The sequence below is a fragment of the Pelophylax lessonae genome (assembly GCF_965119305.1).
Source record: "Pelophylax lessonae genome assembly, chromosome: 12".
NCBI classification, from domain to species: Eukaryota; Metazoa; Chordata; class Amphibia; order Anura; family Ranidae; genus Pelophylax; species Pelophylax lessonae.
The window spans coordinates 101994473-102021404 of record NC_138779.1 but is presented as its reverse complement, the minus strand read 5'-3'; the positions used below and the strand labels follow the sequence as shown (position 1 = coordinate 102021404).

Genomic DNA, 26932 nt, shown 5'->3' with positions numbered 1-26932 from the left:
TATCACCTTGTCTATGCAAGTGGAGGTACTTATTTAACATAAACTACATGCTCTTTTTCTTGTGGGTGTGGGTAGCGATATACAGTATCTCGGAAAAGTGAGTACACTCCTCACATTTTTGTAAATATTTTAATATATCTTTTCATGTGACAACACAGAAGAAATGACACTTTGCTGTAATGTAAAGTAGTGAATTTACAGTAATACATTTGCTGTCCCCTCAAAATAACAACGCACAGCCATTAATGTCTATACCGCTGGCAACAAAAGTGAGTACGCCCCTATGTGAAAATGTATAAATTGGGCCAAAGTGTCAATATTTTGTGTGGCCACCATTATTTCCCAGCACTGCCTTAACCCTCTTGTGCATGGAGTTCACCAGAGCTTCACAGGTTGCCACTGGAGTCCTCTTCCACTCCTCCATAATGACATAATAAACAAACAGAAAATTGGGGGAGCAAACCCTGAACATGTATATCTAAAGCCGATGCAGCTATGGACCAAGCAACATGTATATTAAAAAAGAATAGCGCACACCTGCAAAAGAAATGACTATCAAATATGGAGACAATCCATACATAAAAATGGGGATTTAGTCCCACCATATGGCCATATCGTGCTCAAGCCCACCACTGCGTCAAAGTACCCCATTATCAGTGGGTCCTACACTATCCATAAAAAAGGGGTGAATCCAGCCTCTCTAACCCTTGGAGATAATACTCCTTGCTGGGATAGATTTGCTAATGCACTACAAAGGACTCCTCCTATATCTACATGATAGTGGACTCTGATAGAGTACAGCTGTGTGTGGGGGGTGGGATGCTCAACCTCAGAAGTCTGGTCAGACCGAATACATAATAAACAAGCAAAAAATTGGGGGAGCAAACCCTGAACATGTATATCTAAAGCCGGTGCAGCTATGGACCAAGCAACATGTATATTAAAAAAGAATAGCGCACACATGCAAAAGAAATGACTATCAAATATGGAGACAATCCATACATAAAAATGGGGATTTAGTCCCACCATATGGCCATATCGTGCTCAAGCCCACCACTGCGTCAATCCCCATTTTTATGTATGGATTGTCTCCATATTTGATAGTCATTTCTTTTGCATGTGTGCGCTATTCTTTTTTAATATACATGTTGCTTGGTCCATAGCTGCACCGGCTTTAGATATACATGTTCAGGGTTTGCTCCCCCAATTTTTTGCTTGTTTATTATGTATTCGGTCTGACCAGACTTCTGGGGTTGAGCATCCCACCCCCCATACACAGCTGTACTCTATCAGAGTCCACTATCATGTAGATATAGGAGGAGTCCTTTGTAGTGCATTAGCACATCTATCCCAGCAAGGAGTGTTGTCTCCAATGGTTAGAGAGGCTGGATTCACCCCTTTTTTATGAATAGTGTAGGACCCACTGATAATGGGGTACTTTGACGCAGTGGTGGGCTTGAGCACGATATGGCCATATGGTGGGACTAAATCCCCATTTTTATGTATGGATTGTCTCCATATTTGATAGTCATTTCTTTTGCATGTGTGCGCTATTCTCCATAATGACATAATGGAGCTGGTGGATGTTAGAGACCTTGCGCTCCTCCACCTTCCATTTGAGGATGCCCCACAGATGCTCAATAGGGTTTAGGTCTGAAAAATTGCTTGGCCAGTCCATCACCTTTACCCTCAGCTTCTTTAGTAAGGCAGTGGTCATCTTGGAGGTGTGTTTGGGGTCGTTATCATGTTGGAATACTGCCCTGCGTCCCAGTCTCTGAAGGGAGGGGATCATGCTCTGCTTCAGTATGTCACAGTACATGTTGGCATTCATGGTTCCCTCAATGAACTGTAGCTCCCCAGTGTTGGCAGCACTCATGCAGTCCCAGACTATGACACTCCAACCACCATGCTTGACTGTAGGCAAGACACACTTGTCTTTGTACTTCCCACCACACATGCTCGACACCATCTGAACCAAATAAATTTATCTTGGTCTAATTAGACCGCAGGACATGGTTGCAGCAATCTATGTCCTTAGTTTGCTTGTCATCAGCAAACTGTTTGCAGACTTTACTGTGCATCATCTTTAGAAGAGGCTTCCTTCTGGGACGACAGCCATGGAGACCAATTTGATGTAGTGTGCAGTGTATGGTCTAAACATTGATAGGCTGGCCCCCCACCCCTTCAACCTCTGCAGGAATGCTAGCTCATAGCACTCATATGTCTATTTCCCAAAGACAACCTCTGGATATGACGCTAAGCATGTGCTCCCAACTTTGTTAGTCGACCATGGAGAGGCCTGTTCTGAGTGGAACCTGTCCTGTTAAATTGGTGGGGAAGAGGGATGGCGCACTACGATGTATAAATGAACCATATGTCTAAAGTCAAAGTACTGACAATGAGTGTTGATAAAGAAGTACCATGAAAATGTATTGTAGGAATTAAAAACGAACCAGTCCTGGAGTCTCCGGTATCACTCTGGGGTGCTGTGGGAGTCCCATGCGTGGAAGAGCAGGATAACTCAAGAAATCTGTGTGTGGGTTTTCAATTTGCTAGGAGCCAAGATATTTTTTATGGTATGTGCCCGCTTGAAAGTGACCTGTGGAATGGGGGGCAGAACAGGAGCCAATCTACTGTCCAACTGATATATGAAATGGTTCTGTATTGATCATTAAAACCTGTGGTAAACCTCACTGTGTTCATATTCTCATTAGTAGTGCGTTTTTTGGTGGGAATAGGATCAAGATGTTCCTGAAAGATGCTCTGGACAAGGGATAAAGGATACCCCTTATCTGCAAAGCACCTCATCATTTTGGGGCCCTGATTCAAATAGTCGGCCGGACATTCATCCGCATTGATCCGCATTTATGTTCCTCTGGACCACCGCGATCCCACATTCCCCCTCCTCACCGCCTTGTGTTTGGGTTATCCTGCTCTTCCACGCATGGGACTCCCACAGCACCCCAGAGTGATACCGGAGACTCCAGGACTGGTTCGTTTTTATTTCCTACAAATATTTTCATGGTACTTCTTTATCAACACTCATTGTCAGTACTTTGACTTTAGACATATGGTTCATTTATACACCGTAGTGCGCCATCCCTCTTCCCCACCAATTTTCAGAGCCTGCACTTCATCCTGTGTCAGGGATTTGGCAGCCTAGGTGTCACAATATACATTGGTTCCATCCTTCATTTACAGTCATCTGGTATTAAGATCTGAAAGGAACATATCCAAGGGTTTAGCGCCAAGACAATTTTTTGTTTGACTTTCCTGTCCTGTTAAATCACTGTATGGTGTTGGTCACTGTGCTGCAGCTCAGTTTCAGGTTCTTGGCAATCTTCTTATAGCCTAGGCCACTTCCAGTGACCAGTATGAGAGAGTGAGAGCGATAACACCAAATTTACCACACCTGCTCCCCATTCACACTTGAGACCTTGTAACACTAACACTAATGAGTCACATGACACCGGGGAGGGAAAATGGCTAATTGGGCCCAATATGGACATTTTAATTTAGGGGTGTACTCACTTTTGTTGCATGCGGTTTAGACATTAATGGCTGTGTGTTGAGTTATTTTGAGGGGGCAGCAAATTTACATTGTTATAGGGGGGTGTACTCACTTTTGTGAGATACTGTAATTATCCTTAAACTGTGTTATACAGCATTATGCAAAAGTGCATTTACTTAGGGTAGAATGTTTTGAGTACTTATTCCTCATTGGATCTTCTCCAATTGGTCATCCTGCAACCAGTTAAGAAGCAAACATAATAGCAAAGGTAGCAACAACTAGGTGCAAGATCCTGGGGTGGTCCGAAAGTTCTTATTTCCTTACTACTGATTGCACTTATGAAAGTATCATAACGGGCTTCTATGTTGTATTAAAAAACAGAGACTGGAAGAATTTGTGGGACCTGAAATTATAGGGTAATTTAGAATTCTTGCATGAGGGCTTCAGAATGGGCATTCGGTTTCTGCTGTGTGCCACTTATTTGCCAATGTGGAAACAGTGTAGTGAGTTAAATGGCGAATTCAAGCAGTTAATCAGTGACCTGTCACAATAAATTTTGAATGCAGGTTTCAACCTGCTTCAGGTGTACATGCTAACAAATATTTGAATGGGGGGCCAGAAAATTGCCTGAAAGGTAGGACAGCACTAAACATCTAGAAGTGTGGAAAGCTGTGGTAGAGGCATGCTCAATCAAGGCAGCAGGCAAATGATCAGCACAGGTATTTAAAAAAAAAAAGGAAATGGCAGGCTGGAAAAAATAAGGGTAACTATTATTCTAGGGACATGTGATAATGTTGGATGTATAGGTCTGGTTGAGAGAGACATTGGGGACAATGAAAACTGGTGTTTCTCCAAATTCCCCCTCTGCTGCATACCTGACATTTTTTTTTGGCATTTTCTTCCTGATTCTGTAGGTGGTATGTTTTCTGGAAAATGTTGCTTATGAAGTCAGCTTACACAATTAGAGCGAATGCTTTCTAGAGGGGATCCTTGCTGGTAGATCAGGGCAGTGATGATTTCTTCTATATATTTGAGGAAGGTGCTGGGTCTTTCTGTTGACTTTCGATAGAAGACATACGCATTATAAGTGGCCAAATGGAAAAGGTAAATTGCAACTTTTGTATACTAGTAGAGGGTATTTCTTGTTGATAAATGGGGCTGTAGAATCTGATTGCTTAAATCAGAATTTGTGTAGAAGGGGAGGTTGGGGCCTATTTAAGCAGGGAATTTATTGGCACCTTCCCCCATAGGCAATATAGAAAACAGCAAAAGGGCACAAATTGACCCAACAAGTAGGCCAAGTTATGCCCTGAAGGAAGGGGGGATTTAAATGTGCCTCTATAAATCACTAGATATGCATATGTTTATATAGGTAGTCAACAACGCACATATATTTTGTTAAAAAAGTAATAAATCTTTATTTATACACATAATAAAAACAGTAAGTACGTCTTGTTGTCTTTATAGATTATAGGTATCAGTAACATTTACAAACATATGAAAATATTGCTGGAACTACGCGTTTCGCATTATGCGCTTCCTCAGGGTCCAGCAAAGAGATGTATTTAGACAGAGAATCAATCTTAGAAATCTAGAGATACATAAAAAACTTGTTAAATTCACAAATAAAGCCATATGAATAAAGTATTTTTGTTTACAATTCATCGTATATACATTTTATTTTAAATTGCTAATACTTTCACCAATAAAAACCAATATATTAGCTAGAAATGACCATTTCTCCCATTGTCTCTCATAAGAGAGACTCAGAATATGTTTAGACAATAAAAATCTTCTATATATGTCTCACAGAAAAGATCATTTCGTCCTACATTTCAATTAGAGAGGCTATAGAAAGTTCAGAATTCTCTGTAAGAGTAAGACAAAGCATCAGAGTAAGAAAGTAATAGCCTTCTGATTTATAGAAAGAGAAGGAAAAAAGAAGGAGAAGAGGAAAAGAGAGGGAAGAGGGGGGGAAAAAGTTAGGAAGCAATGTAGGGTGTGAATTAACAAGTGACCCAAAGGGGGGCGATGAGGGGATAGGCTGATCCCCCGGATAAATACAATCCGGGGGGCAGTCCATCCCTAAAAGAGGTGCAGGAAGGATGCGACAAGATGACCCAAGTGAAGATCCACATCCAAAAGGGTCCAAATGAAAAAAAGACTCAGATGTCTCTATCGCTTATTAGTAAAATATTCTTACCCAAATTTAAAGATCACAGTAGATAGTTGATCGTACTCGTTTTGGCTTAAAATCAAACTTATGTAGAGAAGGAGCCGTGAGTTCCTAAAACTAAGAGAAAACAAAAAGGATATTCTCCTGAGTCCTAAATTTAGGTTGAGTCTGGCTGGTAAAGGAGTGATAGAAAATTCATTTGTAAAAAAGATGCTTACCAAGGATTCTTTTTAAGGGATCATGCTTGTAGTGACAAGGATATCAAAATTGCGTGAGAAGTGTCGATTACATAGATAGAGTGCTGGTCATTGAAAATATCCCAGTCACTTGTTTCCACAAATAGTGAATAGGCGTGTAATAAAGGTGACCGTGTAAAAAATTAGGGGTGAATAAGGTGCAGGAAATATGCAGTTTGATAAGGCAGGATCACCGAATAATGGGCGCTTGGCTCTCATCAAGGATCTGAAATAATATACATTCAAAAAAAGCCCATAAGCATTCGGTTACTCTGAAGGGTTAAATGGATATATATTGGTGATAGAAAAAATGATGAAGGGGGTATCGCTTACCGATCATTAGAATCACAAGGTTCAGCAAAGGTACAGCCGTCTGAATATAGACCCGCTACTGAGAACTGCCAAGTGTTACAGCTATATATACTGACCTGATGTGGATCTGCGCCTCCCCCTCCACCGAGTCTCCCACCCCCCAAATCCGTCCGCCAAAAGCGTCCACGTGTGAACGCTGCGGGAGGATGTTCCCGCAAACCGGAAGTGAACGTCCTGTGTGACGATCCGCCGCAGGGTAAATGCACAACTAGCGGTGTCTTTAGCCGACAACAATGTGTCAACACGAAAGGAATGCATAATAGCATCGCAACAGCAAAATGTTGATATATGCTAAGAGCAATAGAATTCCTCAATAAATAACTGTCCAAACTTTAGAATCAAATTTGATATATAAAAACAGTGTTCATTGCAAGGATATACCAACAATCAAAGGCACAAAAAGGTACTGGTCAAATATATGGCCAGATGGCATAATACCTTTCAAGGTATATGATATTATAATACGTATATAATAAGCACTGCAGCTGTCGGTGTGCAGGACAATGGGTCACGTGGTGGTCAGACCCACAAAGAGTGAGAGACAACAAAAAAAAAAAAAAAGGGGTATTAAAAAAAAATAATTTTTTTTTTTTTTTCCTTTTAAAAAGTATATGCAGAGTGCCTTCCAATTTTTTTTTTCCTTCAGCGTTATATTAAACATACGGAAGGATATTAATCTCCTAGAAAAGGGGCAAAGCTCAGATGTTCGTTAAGTCCTGGGAGAGTACATGCATTTAAAGAAAAAATCCAACGTGCCTCTTTTTGTAAAATTAAGTTATCAAAGGGTCCCCCTCTAGGTCCAGGGTGGATCCTTTCTAGGGCAAAAAAATTAAATTTTGGACATTCATATCTATGCGTTTGAGCTATATGCCTGGCTATCGGACTTTCTAAATCACCGCCTTGTGTATATGATACATGATCTTTAATTCTCTCCCAAAAATGTTGTTTTGTCTTGCCCACGTAGAAGGCGGGGCATTCACATTTCCAAAGGCAAACAATCCCTATGGTCTGACACGTCACAAAATGTTTCAAAATGAATGGGCGACCATTTGGCAGGGTTTGTTGAGCTTTGCTAGCAATAAACTTGCAATAATTACACAGCCCACAGGGAAAAGTTCCCTGGGGTAATTTGGTGCAGGGGTCCGTCCTTCTGTCTCTCTGGTAGTGACTGGCTGTCACCATGTCTCGAATAGATTTATTCCTCCTGAAAATCATATTGGGCTTGACATCTACGAACTTGCTAAGGATTTTGTCCTCTGCTAACAGATGCCAATGTTTGGCTATGATGTCTTTCAATTGTTTAGACTGTGAGCAGTATCTTGTGATCATTTTTGTTATATTTGGAAGATTTTGAGACTCCCCTTGAAAAAGGAGGAGATCTCTTGGGCTATTTTTTGCTTTTTTACATGCTTTTTTAGTGCTTTTTCTACTATAGCCCCTCTGTAAGAACCTGTCTTGTAATTGTGAGGAAGGTGCTGTGTCTTTCTGTTGACTTTCGATAGAAGACATACGCATTATAAGTGGCCAAATGGAAAAGGTAAATTGCAACTTTTGTATACTAGTAGAGGGTATTTCTTGTTGATAAATGGGGCTGTAGAATCTGATTGCTTAAATCACCCCCCCACCATGAACTGATTATAATCGCAGATGCACTCAGGCTTTTGGATGGGACCATGTCTTCTGTGAATTTCCACCGAGGGGTCATTGCGGATGGTGAACAGGACTACACTAAGGATGATCGAACTTTTGAAAAATTTGGTTCGGCCAGAACATCCGAACTTCCCGAAAGTTCGGTCCGGATTTCAGAACCCCATTGGAATCAATGGGACCCGAACTTCGGTAATCAAAAAACACAATTTTGAAGCCCCAAAACCCAATAAATGCCCCTAAAAAGTGCCTAGGGTTCTGGGTCATGCCCCATTAACTATTAATCACACAAAAAAAGTTCTTAAAAATTGTCATTTTTGATAAAAAAACCAATTATTGAAAAAAAAAGAGATTTTTTTATTTTGACTTTGGATTTAGTATCTGGGGGGTCTAAAAGGTGTGCATGTGAAGTTTCAGCTCTGTAGCATGTCCAGAACCATGAAAAAAAAAAAGATAATTTTTCAGTAGAACAGGAATGTGGAACCCTCCTTTAACTTTAACACCTATATGATCTTTTTTTCTGGTTCTGGACATGCTACAGAGCTGAAACTTCACAGGTACACCTTTTAGATGCCCCAGACACAAAATCACACAAAAAAAGTTCTTAAAAATTGTCATTTTTGATAAAAAAAGCCAATTATTGAAAAATTTAAAAAAAAAAAGAGATTTTTTGATTTTTACTTTGGATTTAGTATCTGGGGGGGTCTAAAAGGTGTGCATGTGAAGTTTCAGCTCTGTAGCATGTCCAGAACCAGAAAAAAAAGATTGTTTGTATTAGAAAACTTTCTGACAGGGGGTTGGCTCCGCTCCTGTAACACCTTGCCGGTTTAATAGAAGGCATTTTTTTGGGATCTTTGCAGTCAGGAAAAACATCTGAACTTGTGTATAGTGGTACTGTGCACAAGTTCTGATGTTTTGCCTGCCTCCAAAAACCCCCAAAAAATGCCAGCAAAAACACACCTGGGCATTTTTTTTTTACGCTAGCGTTTTCTTTGGCATTTTTTGGGGTTCTTTTGAGGCAGGCAAAACATCTGAACTTGTGTATAGTGGTATATATACACACATACATATATTTATAAACACACCTAGACATATATAGGTGTGATAGTAGCAGAAATATATTACTGTAAATGATTTCATTAGCGCAAGCATACATTTCTGCTACTATCACACCTATATATGTCTAGGTGTGTATATAAATATATGGATGTGTGTATATACACCACTATACACAAGTTCAGATGTTTTGCCTGCCTCAAAAGAACCCCAAAAAATGCCAAAAAAAACGCTAGCGTAAAAAAAAAAAATGCCCAGGTGTGTTTTTGCTGGCATTTTTTGGGGGTTTTTGGAGGCAGGCAAAACATCAGAACTTGTGCACAGTACCACTATACACAAGTTCAGATGTTTTTCCTGACTGCAAAGATCCCAAAAAAATGCCTTCTATTAAACCGGAAAGGTGTTACAGGAGCGGAGCCAACCCCCTGTCAGAAAGTTTTCTAATATAAACAATCTTTTTTTTCTAGTTCTGGACATGCTACAGAGCTGAAACTTCACATGTACACTTTTTAGACCCCCCAGATCTGAAATCCAAAGTAAAAATCAAAAAATCTCTTTTTTTTTTTTCAATAATTGGCTTTTTTATCAAAAATGACAATTTTTAAGAACTTTTTTGTGTGATTTTGTGTCTGGGGGGTCTAAAAGGTGTACCTGTGAAGTTTCAGCTCTGTAGCATATCCAGAACCAGAAACAAAAAGGATTGTATGTATTAAAAAACTTTCAGCACAGGAATATGGCTTCTCTGCTGTAACACCTTGCCGGTTTCAAAGCAGGCATTTTTTTGGGTTCTTTGCAGTCAGGAAAAACATCTGAACTTGTGTATAGTGGTACTGTGCACAAGTTCAGAGGTTTTGCCTGCCTCCAAAACCCCCAAAAAATGCCAGCAAAAACACACCTGAGCATTTTTTTTTTTTTGACGCTAGCGTTTTTTTGGCATTTTTTTGGGTTCTTTTGAGGCAGGCAAAACATCTGAACATGTGTATAGGGGGTATATATAGACATATATGTCTGAATATATACCCCTAGACATATATAGGTGTGATAGTAGCAGAAATATATTACTGTAAATGATTTCATTAGCGCAAGCATTTATTTTTGCTACTATCACACCTATATATGTCTAGGGGTATATATACAGACATATATGTCTATATATACCCCCTATACACATGTTCAGATGTCATGTCTGACATCAAACATGTCCTCAAAAAAGCACTGGCAGTGGCAGCCCCTGCAGCATAAAAAATGCTTGGCTGGTGAGAAGTCTTATGCCTGTCCCGAAGCTATTCAGAGAAATGATCATTTCTCTATAGCGGTCACCCTGCTATGGAAGGGTTTTGTCACCCTGCCATAGCAGTCACTGCCAGTTAACCCTACACTACACTACGGTCCCCTGACACTTAACACTTTCTCTACAGAAACTAAATTTTTGAAGCTAACTAAAGTGTAAAGGAGCACTCTAACTACACTAGATATCCCTTTCCTCACACTAATAAATGCTAAATGACACTTTTAAAGTAAAATTAACAGAACTGCTTCCACTCTCTTCCATGTCCAGTATAACAATGCTAGGAATATGGCTGGGGCGATCTTATATACTGGGGGCGTATTCACTAATGATTGGTCTAGGGACCCCCTAGTCACTCCAATTACATTCCTAGCATTCTCCTGCCCCCTCAATTGGCTTTTGCTAATGGTTCTGGTCCAATCATGGGCTTTTAAAGCCCATTTCCTGAAGCATTGCATTTTGGGCGGTTCTGGTTGCCGAATTCCGAACTTTTTGGGCAAAAAGTTCTAAATTTGGCCGAACCTCGAACACCCAATGTTCGGGCCGAACCGATGGTGGACCCGAACCGTTCGATCATCCCTAGACTACACATCTCTCTCATCCCTCCAGTTCATGGCCAGCTCTTCCTTGTTTCTCAGACTTGCTTATTCCCCCCTTTGTAGCCATGTGTTGACCAGACTTTGTGGGAAGTCCTTCCTGTTTTTTTCACAGTACAGTTGGTGGAAAAGGGGAAGACTTGTATAGTAGTTATCAAGGTAGATATGATAACCTTTTTTGAACTGTGGGAATGCCAGGTCCCAGACAATTTTTCTGCTTGTGCCAAAGTAGGTTGGGCACTCAGGGGGCTGGAGCTGGGAGTCTTTGCCTTTATTGACGCAGAAGGCATGCGCATATCCTGTGGCTCTTTCACAAACTTGTTGAGTTTCAGTGCATACCTGACATTAATACTGGGAATGTATTGCTTGAATTGCAGCTGGCCAGTAAAGGGGACAAGGGATTCATCCACACAAATGTTTTGGTCAGTAACATAACATTCAGAAAATCTCTTAGAAAAATAATTTGTTAGTAGGTGGGTTTTATTTAGTTTGTCATAGTTGAGATGATCTTGGGGTGGGCACTGTGAGTTATCATTGAAATGCAGTAAGTGCATGATCATGTCTTAGAGTAACCTGGGCATTACAGCAGAATCAATTGGCATGTGATGGATGAGGTGGATGAACCAGTAGGCACGTAATACATTTTTTTTTAAGCCAATATAAAACTTAAGGCCCAAAAACAATTTAAACTCTTCCTCTGTGAGACGTTTCCGATAAAACAGACGGGCATAGGACGAAATGGGGTTGTTTGCAATATATTGATCTGCAAAAAGTTTAGTCTGGTCCACGATGTATTGAAGTAAATCGCCAGTGAAAAACGAATTTAAAAAATTAATTACGGAAAAAATGCCAGTGTTGGCCTGTGCACCAGGCTGTGCGGTGAAAGGGGGGATTGTAGCTGACCCCCAGCTGGAAGGCAGCCATAATGTGTTTGCCAGGGTGTCTGGAAGATAGGTTTGGGCCCTGATTTGTGTCTGGTATGATATTCCAGGGCTGGTACTGTGTCTTTTATCCTGGGGTCTAGCGCTGTTGATGTAGGTGCCATTAGGGTGCATAGCACTGCTGATGGTTGCCTGGTCTTCTTTTAGGAGGGACTGTTTCCTCCTCTGATTCAGTCACGGATCCACTACTTTCTTCTGGCATGTATTCTGAATTGGAATTCGAATGGTGAGAGCTCCCTGTTGCTCTCATCCAACATACTAAGGATTTTATATGCCTCCTTACTAGTAAAATATTTTTTGGACATGGCGGTGTGACGGTGGCGGGTATCAGATCCCTGGTATCCCTACCAGGCAATCTCACACCCTGCCGTCACTTGGGTAACAATGCCACTCTAAGCTGCACCCGTCACAAAGATTTTCCAGCTTGCAGGACCACAATCTAGATGCCAGCAGGCTGGGAGCGATTGTCACCGGGCTAATTAAGCAATTAACCCTTTTCACTGCCGCCACCGCTACGTTATGAGCCCAGCGGACGTTCGTAATTTTAGAAATACCAATTATGACTTTAGAATAATCATCTGTAACATGCACTGTCACCACAGACAGGAATGTTCAGAGGATTTATTCTATACAGTAGCACTCTTCAAGAGACAGGTTCTTTGTTAGTTTGCATTAAGAGCTTAGGGAAAATATTAACACTTTTCAAAATAAGGTTTAATAATAAAAAGGTTAAAATTGGTGCAAATAAAATATTTACAGAAAAAAAGTGTTTCAAAGAAAGAGAGACACAATTCAGCAATTTAGAGAAATAAGATAGATTTGGGAAATAAGAATACTTGCATTCAATGTCCTTGGTGTTACCAGAGTTCAGAAGCTGAGCCAGTTGTGATCGGTTCTCAAACTTGATAGATGTTCCTTCTCGATGTTACCATGAGAACTGTCACCTCATCTGCTTCTCTCCTCTTTTCTCTGAGACCACAGGGGGTGTTACAGATGTCCCTGACCAATAAACACAGTGGCCATGGGCTGCCCTAAGGTTTACGACAATACAAACAAGGAACCTCCCGTATAGACAGACTTATAACATAATTCATATCTTCCAATATATACCAGTTGCCTTCTTGAAACTGATAGATTATTGTGCAGCATTGAATTTTATATCCACAGATACCAAACACAGGCTATCTCTAAGTAACCTCTGACCCGTAAGGCATCTGACAGCTAGCTTATCTTGCATAGGAGCTAAAGTGGTCATGTATGATCTCGTTCCGTTCAGTATTTTATTTTGCATTTAACTATACACTTTATAGAGACATATCTATGTTTGTGTTTAAAGTTATGAATTTGTGTGTGAATGTGTTCAATTAACCACTTGCCGACCGCCGCACGACTATCTACATCGGCGGTCAGCCCCTCACAGGCAAACTAACGTAGGGCTACGTTGCTTGCTTGTGAGGGTCTAGGGAGCGAGCGCGCGCCCCCGGAGGCGCGCTCCCGCGTGGTCACGGACCCCCCCGCGCATGTGACCAGCGGACCCGATGTCCGCCGGCCACTCGGCGATCGGCGGGGGAGAGGGAGAATGTCAGGCAGCTTGTGTAAACAAGCCACCTGTCATTCTCCTCGCTGTAAAGACACTGATCACATGGATCTACTATGTAGATCCATTGATCAGTGTCCTTACAGCTCAAGCCACAGCCAATCACAGTAGAAAGCACGCCCCTAGGGACACACACAGCCCCTCCCTCCCAAATAAAGTTAACCCCTTCACTGCCAGTGTATTTTTACAGTAACAGTGCATATATATAGCACTGATTACTGTAGAAATGTCACTGGTAACCCCAAAAGTGTCAAAAATGTCAGTCAAGGGTCCGATCTGTCCGCCGCAATGTCGCAGTACCGCAAAAAAAATCTCAGATCTCCGCCATTACGCGTTAAAAAAAAACAACAAAAATGACAAAAATCTTTCCCTATGTTAGTAAACGCGATAACTTTTGCGCAAACCAATCAAAATACGCTTTTTGCGATTTTTTTTACCAAACATAGGTAGTATAAAACAAATTGGCCGAAAATGTTAAAAAATTTTTATTTTTACATTTTTTTTGGGGGGAATTTCATATAAAAAAATTTGAAAAATATTGCTATTTTTGCAAAATTGATGCTCTTTTTTTATTTATAGCGCGTGATCAAAAAATCGCACAGGTGATCAAATACCACCAAAAGAAAGCTCTGTTTGTGGGAAAAAAAGGACGCCAAATTTGTTTAGGTACAGCTTCGCACGACCGCGCAATTGTCCGTTAAAGTCACGCAGTGCCGAATCGCAAAATACCCCCTGGTCGGAATGGGGGTAAAATCTTCCGGGGCTTAAGTGGTTAACAGAGCTCTTGAATGGCTCTGTTTTACGACCCATTAGCCTTTATCCTTCTTTGCCCGGTTATGGCTTTACGACCAGCCTGAGTAGCAGAACAGATATCCGTCCAAACATCTTTTCAGATAACGGCTTGTTTGAAGTCGAAACTCTCTGCATTCCAGGAATTATTTAGCTCGAGGAGGGGGCTGTGTAAGTGAGGGTCTTTTGTAAACTGTCATGCCGTCCTATAAGCAAATCGAACAACATGGCCACCTCGTTCTGTGTCTAGTACAGGTGATCATTACAGGCGGCTCTGGTGATTGCGGCTGTATGACAGGTAAACTGCTGATGGGCGACTGTGATGGGTACACTGTTGATGGGCGGCAGTGATGTTTGCTCTGTGATGGGTACCCTGATTAGGCTGCACTGATGGCTGCACTGATAGATCCACTGATGGCTGCACTGATAGGTCCACTGATGGCTGCACTGACAGGTCCACTGATGGCTGCACTGATAAGCTGCACTGAAAGGTCCACTGATGGCTGCACTGACAGATCCACTGATGGGCTGATCTGACAGTTTTTTTTCCTATTTTGGGGGGTCGTGTGGTGCACAGTAGTGTAGATGTTAAAGGGTTACTCACTGATCCTGTGTTCTCTTCTTCACACAGGATCAGTGTTTGAGGAGAAGAAGCCGGGAACAGCAAGTTCTGTTTACATTTGTGACCGGCTGTAATAGAACACAGCCGATCACGTGGTAAAGAGCCAATTTAATTGGCTCTTTACTCTGATCAGGGATGCGCTTTGTCTGAGGAAAACAGCTCATCAATGATTGCCGCACTGAACGGGGTCGGGCACGATCGGTGCGAAGTGAAGGACGTCATATGATGTCAAGTCACAACAGTAAAGACCATAATTCTGCTTTGGGCTGGGCGGGAAGGTGTTAAGCAAGCTTAGATCCTAAACACACCAGACAGGTAAGGGCTAATCACTTCAAAGCCGAACTGCAAACTGCAAATACGCATTTACAGTAAATTACTAACACAATATGCCCAAAAGTTTGTGGACACCATCTCAACTCTATGAACTTTCATGGACCTTCTTTTCCAAAACCATGGACATTAATATGGAGTTGACTTTACTTTACAGCCAACTCCATATTGGCTTTTCATGTATCATACATGAAAAGCTTAATTGAGTAATAAAAACAATTTAAATATTCTGAATCACATCCCATAGGTGAAAATGGTTACTAGACACTGAATACCATCTATGGCTATTGGCCTTGCTGCCACCTTGCACTAGGCTTGAGAAACCAGAAACTGCAAAAAAACAAACGAAGAGAGGGGCACCAAACAGCGTCATAGTGTAGTAATGTGTTATTCAGTAAAGCAATCAAAAAAACAGTAAGTCTTGAACTCACAATTCAAGAAAGAAAGTAGGCATGTAACCGAGCAAAGAAAATCCTATAACCAATGGATCCAGACAGCCTACTCCAGCTGTTCAGATCCATATATAAAAAATACATAAAAATATTTTATATAAGAAATTTATTTACACATTTCTTATTCATAGGTTTCTCTAAGCCTAGAGTTACTATTGATCAATTCACTCATTATGACTGTATTGTGATAAAAGTATAGCAAATCATTGCGTGTATATACATATGGTCATTTTATTATGATGTTATAATCAAGTTATTAATATTTATTTAGTTTTTTAACCCAGATTTGGTATGTAATATGTTTATTCCATGCCGAATGTATCACGAAAGGTTCAGTGGCATCTGTTAGAAAGAAAATAAATGTAACCAAACACCAATACATTTTCCCTTTTAATATTCAAATATTAATATTTAAATTTTTAAAAACTTAATTTTCTTACTGGATTTATATTTTCAGATCAAATTAGGCCTAAAATAACAAATTTGCTATTAGAACAATCTGGTTGTATACCATTTTTAGGATGGGACTAGGGAATGCTTTGCTCTGTCTGATTTCCTGTGAAAATTACAGTTGATGTTAATTTTCTTTAACCTTAACCTTTTTACATTTATTTTTCTTTAGATCACTATATTTGTTCTGTCCTCGTTCGAGAAACCATGAAGTCTTCTGACATGGGTTATTATTACTCAATCAAGCATATCATGGTCTTGCTCACAATGACACTGCATATTGCGCCGCCAGCAACAGCCTTTGGATATGCCAAGTGTTTTTTGACCTATAAGAACAGAGGATATGCTAACTGCATAAAACAAAGAGTTGTGAACTTAACAGAATCCATTCAGCATCTTCCAAATCAAACTTTGTGGTTAAATGTATCACAAAATGATATTACTGTAGTAGAGCACAAAGCTTTTTCCCACTTACCCAAACTTCTAGAGCTTCAGCTGAATAGAAATAAAATTAGAACAATCTGTTCTGGAGCTTTTTACAATTTAAACTCTCTTTACTATCTGGACCTCAGCAATAATTTAATACAATCATTGCAAAATGTGGACATGAAGTACTTGACAAGCCTGCAGATTCTTTACCTTAGCAAAAATAAGATAAGCACAATAGAAAGTGTAAATTTTAATCATTTAACGGTTTTACAAAAACTTGATCTGTCTTTAAATCTCATTTCAAATTTTACATCTGTGGCTGAAGCACTGAAACAGTTGAACCAATTGCACAATCTCAATATTAGCAACAATTCAATAACTGATTTACGAAGTAACCAAACTCCGTTGATCCTATCATCCCTGAACATGTTAGACCTAAGCAATAATAAAATATCAGTATTCGATCTTAGTCAACTGTATTTGCCTAATCTAACAGGCCTCAATGTGAAGAGAAATACTCTGAGTTCAATAAATGGGAGTACTTTCAATAATGCACCCAAATTATTAGATATTAACTTTGATGAAAACCCTTTAAATATATCAGTACTTCTTCAAACTGAAATCCCCAACTTGACTGGACTTCACTGGTCAAGTATGAAATGTGCACTCAATTTATCTATTGCTTGCCAGGTTTTTCAATCCTTTCCCAATTTAAGGATGTTGGACATCAAGCATTCAAAGTTCTCTTCTTCAAAACTGCACCTCATTGGTGGATGCACAAACCTAACTTCACTTATTCTTTCAACAACTTCTCTTAAAAGACTAGTAAACACAGAACTTCAGGCTTTTAGGAACCTTGAGGTTTTGTATCTTGACAAGTGTAAACTCAATATGATTAATCAAACTACATGGAATGGTTTAGAAGCTCTTCATACCCTAATCCTTGAAAGAAATGACCTATTAAGTTTGCCAGATTTCTTGTTTAGTCCTTTAATCAATCTTCGTTATTTGGACTTGTCAAAAAATTATTTAGCGCGCATCAACGGAAAAGCATTTAAAAATATAAAAAACTTAACCCACTTGATTCTGAAAAGCTGCAACATTGCAGTTATTACCAGGGACAGTTTTAGTAATTTACAGAATCTCAGGTACTTGGATATTCAAGAGAATAGCATATCATTGGCAAAAACTTGGCCTTTTCATAAACTGCAAAGCCTTGAGACACTTTTATTGTAAGGGAACAAAATTCAGACAGTACAGAAGTTTGGATTGGACAGGCTTGGATTATTGAAGACTCTTTCTTTATCTAATAATATTATTTACAGAATCAGTAACTTTACGGGGTTGAAATCTCTGATACATTTGGATATAAGCAGAAACTGTTGGTCTTTTAAAAAAGAATACTCTAAAAGACCATTTGAGAAGCTTAAATTATTGGAAACATTGGATATAAGCTACCAGGATCCTCGTTATGAAGACAGTATCCCAGAAACACTGTTTGAAGGCCTGGGTTCCCTTAAAAAACTGAACATGAGAGGTATTTCAGTCTCTCTTTTCAGAAATGTGTCTTTTTCTCCTTTAACAAATTTGACTGATTTGGATTTGTCAGAAACTTTACAAGAGTTAGATCAACATGACACAGTTGAGTTTATTCGCAAATTTTTCAGAATAAGATATCTCAATCTTGACAACAACAAAATCAGAGACCTACCAGAAGATACATTTGCTCATTTCAAGTTCTTAGAAAACTTATCACTGAAGAACAACATACTTCGGAACATTAGTCAGGACCTTCTGACACCTTTGACTAACTTAGGTTATTTTGATGTCTACATGAATCCCCTTTCCTGTTCCTGTGAAAATTATTGGTTCCAGAATTGGTCACAACTAAACCCTAAGGTTCAAGTACCCCTCATACAATCATACAGTTGCTTTGGCCAAGTAGTACGTGACCTGAATTTTGTAAACCAGGACCTCAGCTTCTGTGGAACTGATATCTCTGTTTTCTTTTTCTTTGGAAGTTTTAGTATAACTTTCTTATTCATAGTCACAAGCCTTGTGATGGTGAAGCTGAAGTGGTCTGTACTCTACTTTTACTACATGGCCAGAGCATGGTGTCATTGGAAGCTACAAAAGGAGCACAAAATGTACAAATATGATGCTTTCATTTCATACTGCTCTGATGATGAAGAGTGGGTCATGAAGGAATTATTACTTAATTTGGAATGCAAGGGTGGAAAGAGATATAAAGTATGCTTCAGACCCAGAGATTTTATTCCTGGAGTATACTACATTGACAATATTCAAGACGCCATAAATAATAGTCGTAAAACTTTATGTGTAATCAGCAGAAACTACCTGGAAAGCCAGTGGTGCAGATTGGAGATTGAAATGGCTTGTTCTAAAGTTTTCAACCAAAGAGAGGATGTACTGCTTGTGGTTTTTTTGGAAAATATTCCAGATTACAGGTAAAGTATAAAGTATTATCTTGTCAGTATAAATGTCAAGACCAGTTTTTGTACTACCACTGGGTTGTTAAAAAGCTCTGTAAACTTAGTAGAGTAACCCCCTTGACACTCATCATGGTTATGTAAATCTTTACCTAGGATTGGGCTGAGCAGTAGTATACCCTGCCTTGCTGGATCCTATAAGTTTACTATAGATGCATGTTTGTAGAAAAAAAACAATGTTAATGCTCCCTCATAAATTATTCATAGGACTAAAGAGAAAAAAAGTTGAGTGACAAGGTTTCTTGGAAACACCGCCAGTGCTGTCTGCTGAATTACAGCAGTTACACAACGCATGCATATACAATTTAGACTGCCAATGTTTCTGTAGCTTTTACCCCTAAAGAAATCTCTGTTTCTCAGGCCCCCTGTTTCTGTGACTATGACTCTGCAAATAGCACCATGCACTCTGACACACCAAGCCGGATGGGGAATATTTGTTGCAGATATACAATACATATAGTATATGTGGTATCCTGGTGGCAAAAAAGATATAAACAGTAATGATACAGCAAATAGCTAAACAATAGCAAGACATATACAGCAAATACCTGAACAGTAGCAAGAAATCTACTGTGAAGACAAACTATTGGCGTAGAAGGTAGTCCCTCCTAAACCCTTTATTGGGGCAATCAAAACTAAGGTGAGTTACACCACCATAACAGTTCAGCAGTCAGTAATAAACTTAATTTCTTCTTCTGGCCAGCTCATTTTGGCTCAACTCTTACCTCAGACTGCTCAGGATAATGTCCCTTCAAGCACTGATAAAGGCACTAACTCTGTAATACTTGCAGGCAACACTGTTCAAGATTTGTCTAAGTGTAGTGGGGTTTAGCCTGCAGTGTCTCACCAACCTCTGTGGTAGCTAGTGATCTCCTTCTGTTTCCTGTTGGCAGCACAACGAGTCAGTAGATGCAGGGGCCTTCCCATCTATCAGGTAGCAGGCTCCATCAGCATTCACGGTGCTCCCTGGTGTCCCAGAAAATCTGCCACTGTGCCTGTCTCCCTCTCAGGTGAGCATTCTGCTAGTAGTCTGAAGCAAACTTAGTCCCTCTGAATGTCTTTCACACTTCCTCTCTTCTGCCTGGGAAAACAGTCCCACTTCCCTTAGAGCTTTAGGGTCCTCTTGGGTTCTGTCGTTTCTCTTCCCAGTTTTTCAAGCCAGCTCAGTCTGTAGGAAACTACAGCTCCCGCAATTCTCCATTTCTCCCAGTACTCTTAGCAGTCCACATCTTCAGTTTGTTCCTGTTGGGTAAATTGTGGGCTTACCCCAGCTACTCTCAGTTCTGAACTAGCAGCTTCTCCTTGCAGCTGTGCATGTGAATATTCTCTGTCACTGATCAGACACAGAATCCTCTCCTCAAACATGAACAAAGGCAGCAGTGGACACAGGAAAACTTACAGCCAGGTTTAAGTAGCTGCTCCTCTCCTGCCAGTACTGCAGACTGAACTACATTGCTTTTTAATTGCAACACAAACATATCCAGAGAGCATGTACAGTATGTGGAACCAACAATAAAACTACATGACAGTCATACGGTCAACAATTCTGCCTTGTGAACATACAGACAAATAATTGCTGCATGCACCACTTGCCCAGCTCTCCTGGTAGGGCACAAGTAATAAGTCCATGTGTAAATATAGTCCCAAAAGTAGCATCAAAGGGTCTGGAAAGATAAAAAAATGCCTGCAGCTTCCAATAGGATCTGGGATGAATCCACTCTCATGTAGGAAGAAAAGGCACAAACAGGGAGCTACAGTTAGTGGAATAAAAGCATCACCATTCATCAAAACATAGTACACTTACACGTGAAAACAATAGAGTCCAGCCTGAAAGAGCCGTCAAACTTCAGATGTAACAGACCAGAATCATACAGGTAACAGTGTGGGATGACAGGCAGTGATTGCATGTGGCAGAAAGCCAGCATAAAGTCAAAAAAGCAGACAACACAACAGCATCTACAGCCATAAGCACCAACAGTAAGCTAGCTGTCAAACTGACAATAGGTGTGGGCGGAACGCTGCCTGTCAACCCACACTGTTGTGAGTGAAAAAATGAAAGTGCGCTGATTAGGTATTGAGAAGCTGCTACCTTAGAGCTTAATAGTGAACTTGATAGGGATGGGTATATCAGGTGCGCTAATCAATAAGGTGACGATTAAAATAAATCTTTTGCAAGGTGCAAACAAGGGAAGGATTTTAAACAAACCAACCGTGTACTGAAAACATCAAAAATAAAGGTGTACAACAAAATGTGCTAATGACATTAGAAGGGTTGCATAAAACACAAACATTAAACCACAGCAATCACAGTGAAAACATCAATGTGTTTCTCAGGTGTGCATGGTGATGTATAAAGTCCCAAGCGATATATAAAAATAGTCCAGTTAAATTAGTTGTGATGAAGCCTTAAACAGAAGAGGTGAAGATCACGTGACTAAATTCAATGTCCCACCACCAGAGTAGCTTCTTACCAAAAAGATGAGAATTTAGGGCATATATATAAGTGATTCCGCTCCAGAGATCAAACACCAAAAAGGTTGGGAAGATGTGACCCCTAACACCATCCAAGAGGAGTGGGGATGTTGAGCCTCTTACCAAATCAATGAATGGGTAGAGCTGTAAATCAACAGACACTTCTCCCTTCCAACACGGTAGGTGATGGGTCGGTCTCTGGTGGGTATTCGCTGTTCTTAACCTCAATATAAGTGGGGAAAGAAAGTAACCGCCCCTCCTATCTCAGTTGATGCCCAATCGGGAGGAAACGCGCCAGAGAGGAGGCGCCGCGTCATCACACACAACGTCACACGGCGGTTTGCACTGCAGGCAGCCGTCGTCATCTATGTTCCGCATAGGGTGATTTCAATGCAAGCATTTTCTCATCTAAATGTAAGTGTGATTCTTTACATTTAATAAAATGTTAAAAGATAATGCACCATTGGCGGTTCCTTTCTTTCCCCACTTATATTGAGGTTAAGAACAGCTCATGAGGGTTGCCCAGTGTGTAATACATGAGCCCTTCACGGATAACAAAAACTGACCAGGACAACCCCTGACCACAACAGCAGAAATGCTTTCTGTCTGGCTGTTATTTATGCAAAGGGACCTGACATTTTTAACTTGTCTTTCCCCAATAAACTTGGTAACACAGTATTAGTTAATGCCATATTCCACACTGGTTTACACCTTTCAATGTCACAGTCACCAGTACCATTGTTAGTAGTACCAATCCCTGCCAGCTCGCAGTTTCCCATGTCACAATTTTTTAACTTTTATATCTCTGGGTACTTCAAATTGTACCTCTTTGCATGTGATAGACTGAATCTCTGTTTTTGCCGCCTCCACATCAGTCCCTTCCTTCTTATGAGGTCTAGTGGGATGAGGCAGTATCAGCGCCATTTACTAACATCTGATCAGCCGCACCTCAGACCTCAGTAGCAGAAGCGTTCTCTGTCACCGCATCAGGCGGAGAGACCTCTGATGTCTCCATCAGCTCTCTAGTGCCCCTTCCATACCAAACAGTACTCGGAAACACCCTCATAGGGAACTGTGAGATCACTTGCCACACTTTTAAAAAGCACTGTACCAACCAGTTCCAGTTCCAGGTGATTTAGGTTAGCCAGCACAGCTTGTACTACCTGGCTCCATCCATTGGTACTCCGCAATACCAACATATCTGACTGCTTTTATCAGTTTTAGCAGTTCCAATAGCAAACATATCATATCAATGCAATCCGCATCAATATGCAACAACTTTTTAGGGACCTTTCCTTTACCATAGACGTGGAGGGGCTAATTCCCTGTAGCTTGAGATGTTAGACATTTAAAGGGGCCTCCCCCTCACAGGAGGTACTCATCATCACAGCCTGGTTCTCCCCTGGAACACTGGCAGATGTATGTCTCACACTCATCCCCTCTAACTCAACAACAATGAGCCTCTGCAAGTCAATATCAGTTACACTGTCACCTTGACAATTGACATTCAGCGGTTGGGCTGTGAATACCCCATCTGCCATGCATGCGCCTTTAATTGGTCCTTCTGACTGGAGGGGAACAACCTTTGTAGGCACCAATCCGCCCTCAACCACCAGTTACTCTGTGATCTGTTACAGATTTATGATACCTCAGACAATATTCGGGTTAAATGGGAGTTCTTTGACCATGAGTGAAAGCTTCAAAACAGCAATATTAATTTTATTGGTATATAGCCTGGAGGCCTAAATTACTTTACAACAATTTATCTATAGTACATACAAAATGGAAAATATTCCTAGGTTAACTGAACAAATATAGAGTATAATACTCCAAATATTATGATATGAACAGCAAAACAGACAACAAATATGACATACATGTATACATTTAAGTACAGGAGCTACTTTCCATAGTTACCATTCCCATGAAAGTTTCATCCAAGTCTCCTGAATGCAAGAGGAATTTTTCTCCTTCCCGCCTTAACTAATATGGACCTATCTCTCACAGCCTTGCATTGGGCCATTCTAATTGGTGTAGCTGTCTTACCCTCTCCTCCCTTTGGGCGTATCTCATTCAGGACTGGACAATTTCCCCATCCCCTATATTTAGCATAACCCAGCCTCTTGCTAACCCCTCCTCTCTGTTGGAAGGAGAATTTAATTATACTTTTTGATCTCCTCTGGAATTGAACTTTTAGATATGCGAGGTCATATCCTGGGCAAGTTGTCCACTCCTCAACAGATGGCCCATCGTCATTGCATATCCTAATGAGGGCGTCTTTGAAATGGAGGCTGAATTAAGGAAGGACATGACATGGCCTATTAATTATTGCCTTGGACCCGTGATGTCTGGGGAACAGGAACTTAATTACGGGGTGGTACTACTTTGCATAAATAGCAGGCACCTCCCCGGTAGCTAAAAGCTCGCCCTTCAAACAGATTTATCCTTTTATGTGTTTAAGTGTAAATAGCAGGTGCCCCCCCCCCCCCCCCGGTAGCCCAGGCATGCATTTCAAACTGACTTGTTAAATTGATTACTACGGCTGGTCAGACTGGTTTACACAACTTAAAAATCTACTATCCTATATCACCTACTGTATATGGAGATTACACATAAACTCCTCATAAGGCAACAGATCCCTCCTTCTGGCATAGCAGTTCTTGTGTCCACACCTTTTTCACATAACATAGCCTTGTCTAGCATGGCTATCAATTGTTTGGCCCAACTGTCTCAATCTATTGTGCTTCCATCATGGATGCTCTGTAACACCGCATCATCTGCTGTAGAAGACACCTGGGATTCTGCAGCACAAACAGTATCTTTGTCAGTTCTATATACCTCACATTTTGACAACATGCTGTTACTCTGAGATAATACATCAAGGCTGGCTGCAATACATAATTTTGGCCAGCTGGCTCTTGGGGCCAGCTGTGTACTTTCAGCTTTGGCCAGCTGACTTAACCCCTTACCAACTGGGTTAGGGTGAGTGGACTGCTCCCACACACAGCATGGTGCAGACACAGTCTGTTCCACTAGAGCAGTGATGGCGAACCTTGGCACCCCAGATGTTTCGGAACTACATTTCCCATGATGCTCATGCACTCTGCAGTGTAGTGGAGCATCATGTGAAATGTGGTTCCAAAACATCTGGGGTGTCAAGGTTCGCCATCACTGCACTAGAGCAATATTAATGCTGTCCTGGACAACCTCTGGCTCCAACACAGGGAGACCCTGGAGGTTTCCATTATTAACTCTGTGGCTCTGTCTCTGGTTGTCACAGGAGATATCCTACTCCCACCATGGCTAATAAACACATCACCAACATAAGTACATTTATCAATGGTAATACCTTTATCAACAGTGTTATAACAGACATATCAACAGTGTTATAATCTTTAACAGGCTGCTTTTGGTCATTACCCACTGCAACCTGTGTGCCACTCAGCATACCACCCTTCCTCTCCAAAGGGATTATTTTGCCTACTAGAGCAGCTCCACAGTTGTCCTGGGAAACCCTGTGCCTCACCACTGTGGGCTCATGGGAGGTTTCCTGGGCTTTTCTGCAGCACCTGTCACTAGAGAACCTGGCTCACAGATTGTTTTGGTCACCCCTAGGCTAACAGTTCCAGCACTTACACCAGGCACATACAGTACAAGTCTTTTTGAGTGCTTAACTTTGCTGCAGGTTGAGCTTCAACCTGTGTCTACCTACTACTTGGGGTAGTACACTGCAGCAAGTCCATTTTCACAACACACTCCCACTTCACTGGGATCAGTCCCACAAACTGCAACAGTCTTACCATATCCTGTAGCAGGTAACCCCCAAAGATAGTAAACATGTCCCCCTGCCATAATTATGTATATATACTGTACATATATACACATTCACACACACACACACACACACACACACACACATATATATATGTGATAATTTACCACTGCTTAATAAATGGGCATCAGAGTGTTAAAAAAAATCTGTGATTTTCTCATACTGTAATCTCTATGTCCCACAAGATCACAGGCAGCCCATTCACTTTTACATGGATTTCAGCCGTTTTCAGAGGAAAAACTTTTCTGTTCTGTAAATGTAGACCTGTGTCCTTTAAATTACCATTTTCATTGTGACACCATCTCATCCTGTCACATTTGCTACTGTGGTGAACCAAGTGTGTATAGGAACAAGTTTTGCTATGTATGCTTTCTTTCTTATATGTCCCTAGTGAGCCAGGGTATACCCAAGTTGGCTCTGTTTTGTACATGGAAAAACTCAATAAAAAAGACTTTGGGGGAAAAAAAATAATTTGGCATTGAAAAACTTGCAACTTCACTCATCCCTATATATAATTCAGGTACAATTACTGTCTGTTGGTGTCCTTTCAATTACTCATTTTAATCCTAAAGTGGTTGTAAAGGGTGAAGGTTTTTTAGGTAAAAAACCTTCAGTGTGCAGCTCCCCTGCAACCCCCCTAATACTTACCACAGCCTGATTCAGCGATGTGCATAAGAGCTGAGGCTCTCCTGGGTCTCTCCCTCCCTACTGGCTAAGACAAAGCAGCGGGAACCATTGGCTCCTAATGCTGTCAATGTCTGCCAGTGAGGAGGGAGCAGGGGCGGGACTGATCCACACTCTGTGTGTCCCATAGGTGTACAGAGGCAGTGCGGGAGCAAGCACACGCGATTGCCCCCAGAGCAAGCAGCTTGCTATGGGGGCAATCAACAAGGGGTAGGGGCTAGAAGTTCTGGCAGGAGAACCAAAAGGAGGAGGGTTGGGTCTGCTCTGAGCAGGTAAGTATGATGTGTTTATTATTTTAAAGAAAAAAAATAGGAATCTTTACAACTACTTTAAGTTTGCATATGAAATATGGATTTAACGTATTTTATTTTCTGATTTAGAATCTACCATGATCACTTTTATAATAACTTTCTTTCAGAAATTCCATGAGCTATAAAATGAAGACATCTTTTATATGATGAAAAACTTTGCAATGTTATAAGCTTTTATTCATACAGCCAGATACCAGATATATTAAGTTCTTCAACTTCTTTCTAGACTTTCCAGCTATCATAAGCTAAGGAAGCTGATCAAGAATAATACATACATTGACCTTCCTGAAGATCCTCTAGGCCATGAATTGTTCTGGTTCAAACTGCGGAAAGCATTAGACTTCAAGGTATATGAAGAGGACAATAACCACCTTTTTGTAACTAACTAATTATGGTCATGCTATAAACTGGACTTTTCTAATACATTACAATTACCAATATACTGCAGATGTGTTGATATGTTATTGTTAGAGAAATTAAGAATGCCTTTATAATCATTTATGTATAAGGCTGACTGGGACTCCATTTTGTTCTGCTTGAATACAATCTAACTGGTTTTAAATGCCCTATACTATATATGGTAATGGCTAGATCTGAGAGTTTGTAAGATGAAGCTTCTTCCCCTTTAAGG

General features: G+C 40.7%; 2 protein-coding genes across 2 annotated transcripts in view; both read left to right on the top strand.

Moving 5' to 3' along the window:
• Nucleotides 1–26932, top strand: part of LOC309567912 (uncharacterized protein) — a gene marked incomplete at its 3' end in the record, with an annotated part of 262103 nt that overhangs the window by 80989 nt on the left and 154182 nt on the right. The window lies entirely within an intron of this gene.
• Nucleotides 16237–26765, top strand: LOC309568447 (uncharacterized protein). The gene is made up of 2 exons (XM_082274116.1): nucleotides 16237–18960; nucleotides 26528–26765. The coding sequence occupies exon 1, from the start codon at nucleotides 16271–16273 to the stop codon at nucleotides 17726–17728; it is 1458 nt and encodes a 485-aa protein (XP_082130242.1). The 5' UTR covers nucleotides 16237–16270; the 3' UTR covers nucleotides 17729–18960; nucleotides 26528–26765.

Excerpts from the sequence above, each read along its gene's own strand:
- LOC309568447 (XM_082274116.1), top strand. The coding sequence starts at position 16,271 with ATGAAGTCTTCTGACATGGGTTATTATTACTCAATCAAGCATATCATG.